Source organism: Laccaria bicolor, genomic scaffold (assembly GCF_000143565.1).
Source record: "Laccaria bicolor S238N-H82 LACBIscaffold_14 genomic scaffold, whole genome shotgun sequence".
NCBI lineage: Eukaryota > Fungi > Basidiomycota > Agaricomycetes > Agaricales > Hydnangiaceae > Laccaria > Laccaria bicolor.
In genome coordinates this window covers 374459-383282 of record NW_001889885.1, presented here as the reverse complement: position 1 = coordinate 383282, position 8824 = coordinate 374459, and the positions used below count along the sequence as shown (strand labels likewise).

Genomic DNA, 8824 nt, shown 5'->3' with positions numbered 1-8824 from the left:
GTGTCCCAACACGTGGATTTGGAAGAAGCTCATTCCGCACAAGGTATAAGCGCTGTCGTCTCGCACCACGCCGTTTTCGTGATTCTGCTGCACCTAGATAAATCAGAGCCCCAGTTAGCACAGCTCGGTAAATTTGATCCTCATCTTCTGCCATATCCTCCTCTTCTTCTAAGGCAAGGAGGTGTAGCATCTCCAGGTCATTGTCCATAGTGGAATAGATGAGGGTATCCAATACGTTATCTTGATTGTGATCGAGTACGTAAGCAACAAGAAGTATTTATGGCACCCATCAGATAGATGTGTTACGGTTTTATAAAACCGTTTTGTATATTCCAGAAATATTTGAGATATCTTTACAAATCACTTTGAAGAAATGTTTGTGTCTTTAAAACGTTGCGGAAAGTCATCCAGTACTGCATTCACCTTCGTCCGAATCTCCAGACGCGTCCTTGCTTCAGAAAATGGTTGAATAAGTTTGTGCATAACATTCTCTCTTCGGACAATTCTACTCTACCACCCTCGTTCAATCAAATCGACTAAAATACTCCTACCCGCACACCGCTCCCCTTCATCTCTCGTTCTTCGCAACTTCAACAGTTCTGTAAAAGAAATCACTCTGATTGAAGAGGAAGGAACAAGACTAGGCATTCGGATTATAGACAAGGGCTAGCGCCGTGACCGATGTGCGCCATGCATAACTTGTACCTTCTAAGTATCTTGCTTGTATCCATCCCCAACTCAGGAGTATGTTACTACCGACTCAAATGTCTTTCTTTGAAATTGTCTTCCCATATTATCCTTGCTTCTTCTTGAGAAATTAGCGCAATTTAAATTACATCTGATTTTATGTAGTTTCGTGCATACTATGAATAGGTGATATCCTGTGGTACATGAGTGGACTCGAAATCGACGCTCAAACACTTGTGCAGCAGAGTTGTTTGAATTTGATGGGAATGCTAGATGCCGCTGACATGCTGTGCTTCGGGTATCACCGCTTGTGCTTTGTCATGAATGGATCTGACGGCCAGGATCGGTGGATCTGACGGCCAGGATCAGTGGATCTGACACCTCTTGAGCTCGCCAGCTCGCCACGCCAGTTTCGCCAGCTGGCGATCGCCGGCTGGCGAAACGAAAATTCTAAAAAAGGGTGGCGAGACCTGGCAAAAGCCAAAAAAGGAAAGTAAATTTTCGGGAAGGACGCAAGAAGGACATTTGAAGGACGTGGCATTTCAGTAGCGTAGAATAATATCTATTACCCCTACAACTCTCATGGCAAGCAGAAATAAGGGTGGGCACCCCAAAGACTCCTTTATCCACAAACACTTCACAGGAGAGCAAGACACAAGAACGAAATCTCACCGATGGATCATGACGTGCAAATACTGCCCGGCATCTGAAGCCACCCCGATCGTTCACCGTGACGTACGCTGCCTTTCCCATCTAGCAAAGACCGATGGGCAAGGCAACTGCAAGCATGTGCCTCTGGATGTGCGCAGAGAAGCCAGGCGCTTGCTGATGTTGAAAGCAGGGATTGAGAAGGCTGTCTCATCAGATGAGGACGGTGACATTGAGATTGTTGAGGAATCTGGTGTGGGGAAGAAGCAAAAGGGGAAGTCAGGGTCTGCCGTGGCAGTGAAACACCCAATCAATGCATTCTTTGATAGAGCAATGTCGGAAGTGGAGACTAATAAGGCAAACATTCAGATGTTGATGTGAACACACGGAACTCAGAGTCAGACACAAAGTGTAATGACGACTGTTATTGCTTAACTACCTGTGAACGCACGGAACTAAGTATAGGTAGTAGTCAGTAAAGGTAGAGTAAGAAAATGTAAAGTAAGCTCACCTCAGAGTCAGACACAAAGTGTAATGACGACTGAGGTGAGAGGAAATAAAGTTTTCGTATATAAAGGAATGGGGAACCAAAGACTGGCAAAGTAAGCATAAAGACTGGTACAGTTGAGTGCAAAAAGAATGAAGGTTGGTTCATTTTTTTGGTTCTTTCTAAGAATCTATTGTACCTCAAATGTATTTGTGTATTCTTTTACATTATGTAGTTGTGTTACACTTCCCTTGGTATGGACTAATTTCAGTGAAAGCTGGAGCCTTGAGAAGGTTTTTATTCTGGAGGCCATTTTTGGCATCTGAAAAAAAAAATTTGCGCTAACTGGGGAGGTAGCCAGAACATACCTCTGGTCAACCTGAATGAGCCTATCAAAGAATTAGTTAAAAATACTGAGTGGTTATGCTTGTAGAGCCTCCAGAAAATGGTCATTTTGTGCCATTTTGGTCATTTTTGGCCTGTTTTAGACAAAACAAGCCATTTTCCAAAGCCTCTATAGACCTAACCGCTCAGTATTTTTGACTGATTCTTTGATAGGCTCATTCAGGTTGACCAGAGGTATGTTCTGGCTACCTCCCCAGTTAGCACATATTTTTTTTTTCAGATGCCAAAAATGGCCTCCAGAATAAAAACCTTCTCAAGGCTCCAGCTTTCACTGAAATTAGTCCATACCAAGGAAAGTGTAACACAACTACATAATGTAAAAGAATACACAAATACATTTGAGGTACAATAGATTCTTAGAAAGAACCAGAAAAATGAACCAACCTTCATTCTTTTTGCACTCAACTGTAAATAACGGAAGTAAAACGAGAGAGTAAAATGGAGAAAGTGAACAAATAAAGTGTACACGTAAACAACGTGGTCACGAGACGTCTCCTTTAACACTCCCCCAGACGACGAGGACCTAGATATCCAGCTTGAGTGCTCTGACGAGCTTTTGGTGCGTGATGCGATTGAGAGGCTTTGTGAGTATGTCGGCGAGGTTGTCTTCTGAGGGAACATGAAGGACTTTGATGTCGCCATTTGCGACGCGTTCCCTAATGTAGTGGTGTCGAATGTCAATGTGCTTCGCGCGAGCGTGACCCTTCGTATTGGCGGTAAGTGCAATTGAGGAAGCATTGTCCCCATGGAGAATTGCGGGGAAAGTCCGTGGAAGTCCAACCTCGGACATAAAAGAATACATCCATAAGCTTTGTTGAGCGGCACGTGTAAGGGACATGTATTCCGCTTCTGTTGTTGATAGCGCGACTGTCGCCTGTCGTTTTGAGCTCCAAGATACTGGTCCTCCAGCCATGATAAAAATGTATCCAGAGGTTGACCGCCGAGTGTCAACATCTCCAGCATAGTCGGCATCAACAAAACCGATAGGCGCAAGGTTGCCTCCTCGGGAATAGGTGATTTTGTAGTCGATAGATCCCTTGAGATAGGCGAGAAGGTGTAGCATGGCCTTCCAGTGGCCAGGTCCGGGGTTTGACTGAAAATGTGAAAGAACGCTGACGGCGAAGGCGATATCTGGGCGAGTTGCTACCTGTACCCACATGCAGGAGCCCAATGCCTCGCGGTATGGCTTATCAGCCATGAAGTGTCGATCTTCGTCCGTTTTGGGGGATTCAGATTCGGAGAGGGCGATGCCAGGAGGAAGTGGGGTGGATTTTGGATTGCAGTCGGTCATTCCGAAGCGCTCTAGGATGCGCTGGATGTAAGCGCTTTGTGATAAAGAGATCGTACCAGTCTCTTTATTGCGATCGACGCGAATTCCCAAGATATATCCCATCTCCCCCACATCTTTTATTTCAAAACACTTCTCTATTTCTTTCTTCGCCTTTGCTGCTCCTTCCTCTGTTGAAGACGCCCCGAATACGTCGTCCGTGTAGGTACTCGTGAGTGTGTATTCGTCCCCATCGACTCGAGAGTGAACGCATGGATCGGCCACTGACTTGTAGTACCCAAGTGCCTCATATGCGCTCGACATCTGTTTCTGAAAGTCATAAGTGGCCTGCATCATACCGTATAAAGATTTGTCAACCGCAAGGACCTTCCCTTCCTGCCCTGGTTTGACAAAACCTAGAGGTTGATGCATGTAGATAGGGAATTCGTTTGGGCTATAAAGAAATGCGGAGACGATGTCAACCTGCCAAATGTGAAGGTCGAGGGAAGTGGCAATGGCAGCCACCATGCAGAAAGATTCGAGACACACGACAGACACGTATCTTTGATCATATTCGAGCCCAGGGATCTGCGAGAAGCCTTTGGCGACGAGACGGGCCTTCCGTCGAATGACATTACCATCCGCATCGTACTTGTTAGCGTACACCCACATAGATCTGATGATATGTGCACCTGGAGGTGGATCCAACAAACGAAAAACCTCCCTCTCGGTCAGAACTCCCCATTCAGCCTCCATTGCGGGCATCCAGAGATCGGAGCGTGCCATCGCCTCCTCGTAATTCTGGGGTATGTATGTCTCTGGAAGTCCTGTCATCAGCACAGTCGCCTGAGGAAGTGGCGCACCTGTCCCGACGGCGGCGAGACGAGCAGAGCGTCTAGGTGGCAAGACGGGAGTAGGCGTCGTGTTTTCACCATTTAGGGTAGCAGATGGAGGTTGAGCGCTAACAGGTTGTGCGTGTGGCGGAGGATCCGTGATGCGTGGACGAGGAGCGAGCGGTTTGGGTGGAACAATAATGCCTGAGGTATTTGTGGGAGTGTCTGGTTCGTCCACATCATCAAGAATTGGGGGCATATCAGCATCATCAAGAGCAACGTCAAAAGAAGCAGTAGGCGTAGCTTCAATCGTACGGTGTCCTACTCCCTCCTCGAAAATGACATCACAACTTTTGATCGTGGTGCCTGAAGCCCGATCCCACAACTTATAGGCGCCACGACCAAAATAGCCGATCAAGACATATTTGATCGATCGAGGAGAGAGCTTGGAAATGCCTATCTCCGCCGGTGATACGGAGTGTAACAATACACCCGTAAAAATGCGAATTTTAGCGATTTCTCCCATAAAATCTCCTATAGTAGAAATACAGTCACATTGATCATAAGGATCGTTAGACGCAACCTGGTCTAGTTGATTAAAGTCTACATCCGAGAAATGTGCATGCCTTAGACAGTAGGAATTGCGGTCGGTTCGTGACCGAATCACCTCAATATACTCGAAGTCTAATAAAAGGCTACACTACCATGAAATAGTACGCTACCAAGTGTTCTAGAGTAAAAATACCCCCGCACAGGGTGTTGGAGTTTACACCAAACCAGGGTCTCACTTTATTATGGATTAAAAGATATTAATTCTAAAGATAAACGCGCGAGCGTAGAAACTCGACGCGTACCTGACGCGAGAAGTCATTCGGTCACGTGCTACGAAGCATGATCCAAGAAGTCATGTGGAGAGACGCATCACGTGCATCACGCGCATCAATGCATCACAAATCATGGCATCATTGACCCAAGAAAACTAAGCTTTGTGAAATATTCCGAAGCCTGCCAAAAGAGAAAAACTATGAACGATTTGCCGTGCGGTCCAAGGCCCGGGCATAGTATCTAATAATAGAGAGAAAAATCACTAAGCGGACCGTTCGTCTCAGCTGAACCGATCGTGAAAACCGTTTACGGCGATTCCCGCGTACGCATCAATACTGATGCGTCGTGTCGCCACAATAGAGAAAACACTACGAAAACTTAAAAGAAGTCAGCTCAGTTGTGCCACACACAACCAAGCCACTTCAAACCTTTACTAAAAATCAGTATTAATTCGTCCGACCTTTCGGACAATGCACGGACATGTAAATATAAATAGAAAACATAGAATAGTATAAAAAGAGGACGCGCGCAGGCTGAAACGCAAGGAATTATCCCCCGCGTTGACCAGCTGTCGCACTCCCAGTAGCATCTGAGGTAGTGGATAAGTTTGTAATCAATTTAAGGACTTTTCTTCACAGACATAAGTAACGTGTGCCCGGAACCAGCGTGTTAAGTGGGGATCACAAAGCTTTTGTAAGGTTGTCTCGTCAATTAGTAAGAGAGCTCTCTGCTATTACCGAGGAATCCAAGTGAGCGTGCTTGAAGAGTCTTTAAGACTAGTTTGGACCGCATCAGAGGCATAATAAAAGCTCAAGGGAGTTATAAAAGTCTACAAAGCACAATTTCCTTGTCATTTCTTCGTATACAGTTAGAACGCAATCCCAGAACACCGAGACAGTCCCAATAAAAGCCGTTTCCCTTCAAAGACTACTAAGTTTCGAATTCTATACTGTGTCCGCACGTAAAACAATACCTTTTGTTCCAAAAAGGTCTACTAGACTTAGACAAGTGATATAAAATATACAAAAAACGTTTCCCCGAACTTCTACTTAAGTTCTAACAAAACAAGTGTGGTAATTCTGTTTACCGTACGAACCCAAACTTGAAGTACCAAGCACGTACCTGTGGTGATAAGTGTTTAAGGTGTTTGTGTGTGTGTGTGTTGTTTAGGTGTTCACGCATCTTGTCAGCGCGTCTGATTACACTATTCTCACTCCTGCGTGACACGGTCTTCTCACCAGAACCTTGGCATACGCATTGCATCCAAAAGGGCGAAGGTGAGAGATGTCTTGCCGCTTTCCAGTCCATCGCTCAGCAGGAACAACTCCAGGGTGACGAGCAGAGGGCACAAAATTACGAAGGTAGATGACTGTCGCTGCTGCATCCGCCCACAGAGATGGTGGTAGGCTTGAATCAACCAGGAGGCAACGTGTACCCTCGATTATCGTCCTCATCCCACGCTCGGCCATCCCATTCTGGCCATGGGCGTAAGGCGCACTGAATTCCACAATAATGCTGTGAGTCTTCGTATACTCACGCCACTTGTCGTTGAAAAATTCTGATCCCATGTCAACAGGAATTCGGATGAGCCTCATCCCTGTCTCCCGTTCTGCCCTCACGCGATACTCCTCAAGAGCATCGAGCATCGTCGCGCTTGCTTTGTTGCCCAGGAAGTATCCCTGTCGAAAAGAGGAGCCGCCATCATTGAAGACCATCATATATTCGGCCCCCCCCGTCACTAGTATCAACCATTGTTTATGAAAAAGTCTGGGCAAGTGCCTGCACAACTTTTTGGACACTGCCTAGGTTTTTTATGAAATGAGAAATGTAGGGCAAGCATTATGAAATGTGTTTCATTCCCTCCCATAGTTGTTTCATATCTATTTTATTCCTTCCCTATACTTTTTCATAACTATTTCTTTTTTACCTGGCCATTTATTTCATTGCCCCTCAGTCTCACTTCCTTCCTGTTTCTTTGTTGCCTAGCCTTTCATTTCATTGCCTCCCCAGGGTTATTTCTTTCCTACCCAGCAATTTCTTATTGCTGCCTAGCTATTTCATTTCATGTTTGCCTGGTAATGGTTTCATTCTTTTATTTCATTCTTGCCAGGGCAATACATACTTAATTAATTATATGAAATAACAAGGCTTTAATTGTCAAATGAGTACAATATTTGTTATGCTTGCTAGTAGAGGGTGTGCGCCCCATTTCTACATAACTTTCAATTTGAGACCATAATATGATAAGGGTGCAAAGGGATAAGCAAGGTAAAGACATTTTGCAAGGCATCACATGTATTACATAATCAAGTCCCAGGAAGATATTTACAACTATGAAATGAAATAGCTAGGCAACAATAAGAAATTACTGGGTAGGAAAGAAATAATCCTGGGGAAGCAATGAAATTGCTCATTGGGTAGGAAAGAAATAAATGAAATGAATGGCCAGGTAGAAAAGAAATAGGTATGAAAAAGTATAGAGAAGGAATGAGATAGATATGAAACACTATGGGAGGGAATGAAACACATTTCATAATGCTTGCCCTACATTTCTCATTTCATAAAAAACCTGGGCAGTGTCCAAAAAGTTGTGCAGGCACTTGCCCAAATTTTATCATAAAAGTGGTAGGTACCACTCCCCCCGTAGAGCGGACACACGCTGGACCCCATAGATCGATATACACCCGCTCAAGTACGTCTTTCTCATGTTCTGTCACCTCGTCATATGGCCGCGCTGTTTGTTTGCCATAGATGCAATCTTCACATTTTCCCAGCGTCTCCGCATCGCCGGCAATGTTAAGACCATCAACCAGCCCCTTCCTCGCCATCTCAACGATAGAGGTAACACCAACGTGTCCCAAACGTCGATGCCACACGTTGATAGAGGTTGATTTTTGTGAATATTGCGTTGTGAGCGCGGTAGTGGGGGGTTCGACATTTAAAAGGTACATGCCGTTTCTTCCTTCTCCCCTCATCAACAGCCTCTGGTTTCCATTGACTAGATCATAGAAGCGAACTCCTCCTCCTCCGAAGAGTGCCCAGCAACCAGCGGTGTCCAGTTTACTGATTGATACAAGGTTGGCTATGAGTGGTGTTGCACAATCCTCGGTAAGTGTGATGACCAGTGACATGCCGTGACATGGTGTCACAGGCCCAATATCTTGAGACATTGAGTTTGTACTTTCCACAGCACCTATTCAATATATTTTTTGCAATGGGTTTGATTGAATTAAGTGAATGAATCCACTGGGAGAGTTTTCCCTGGAGAAATTGCATTTATTGCTCCAAAAATGCGAAATCAGTCTGTTTTCCCTGCCAAATGAGGCAGTCTGAAGAGATTGGACTATAACTTTTCAACAACAGCACGTATGAACATGATTTGCAGACGGATTTTACTTAGAATTCAAATTCCAATCGATCTACGGATCCAGAATTTTTATTTGTGGCACCTGTGCCGAGATACCCTTGAAAATCAGCACTTTTACATGGTTAAAGGCTAGTAATTAAAAATATGGACCCGTAGGATTGTAGCCACATAGTAATCGATGATTTCGTCTCTGCAAACCTAAGCCCAAATCCTATCTGTTGTGAAGCTAATAGCTCGAGGAGGCAACCTTGGGCCAATAGGTGCTGCACAGCCACTGATCCAATTCCAGAATGGGTTTGCACAAC

At 45.0% G+C, this 8824-nt stretch overlaps 2 protein-coding genes across 2 annotated transcripts in view; both read right to left on the bottom strand.

The window, feature by feature from the left end:
• Nucleotides 1–208, bottom strand: part of LACBIDRAFT_327853 (uncharacterized protein) — a gene marked incomplete at both ends in the record, with an annotated part of 747 nt that extends 539 nt beyond the window's left edge. Inside the window, one exon of the mRNA XM_001881747.1 lies at nt 67–208. Within this exon, the coding sequence (XP_001881782.1) occupies nt 67–208 (142 nt within the window). The remainder of the gene's footprint in view (nt 1–66) is intronic.
• A 780-nt stretch (nt 209–988) lies between these two features.
• On the bottom strand, nt 989–1990 carry LACBIDRAFT_327852 (uncharacterized protein; the record flags this gene model as incomplete). The annotated part of the gene is made up of 4 exons (XM_001881746.1): nt 989–1137; nt 1427–1684; nt 1787–1790; nt 1847–1990. The coding sequence occupies 4 exons, from the start codon at nt 1988–1990 to the stop codon at nt 989–991; spliced, it is 555 nt and encodes a 184-aa protein (XP_001881781.1).
• Between the last annotated feature and the right edge of the window lie 6834 nt (nt 1991–8824).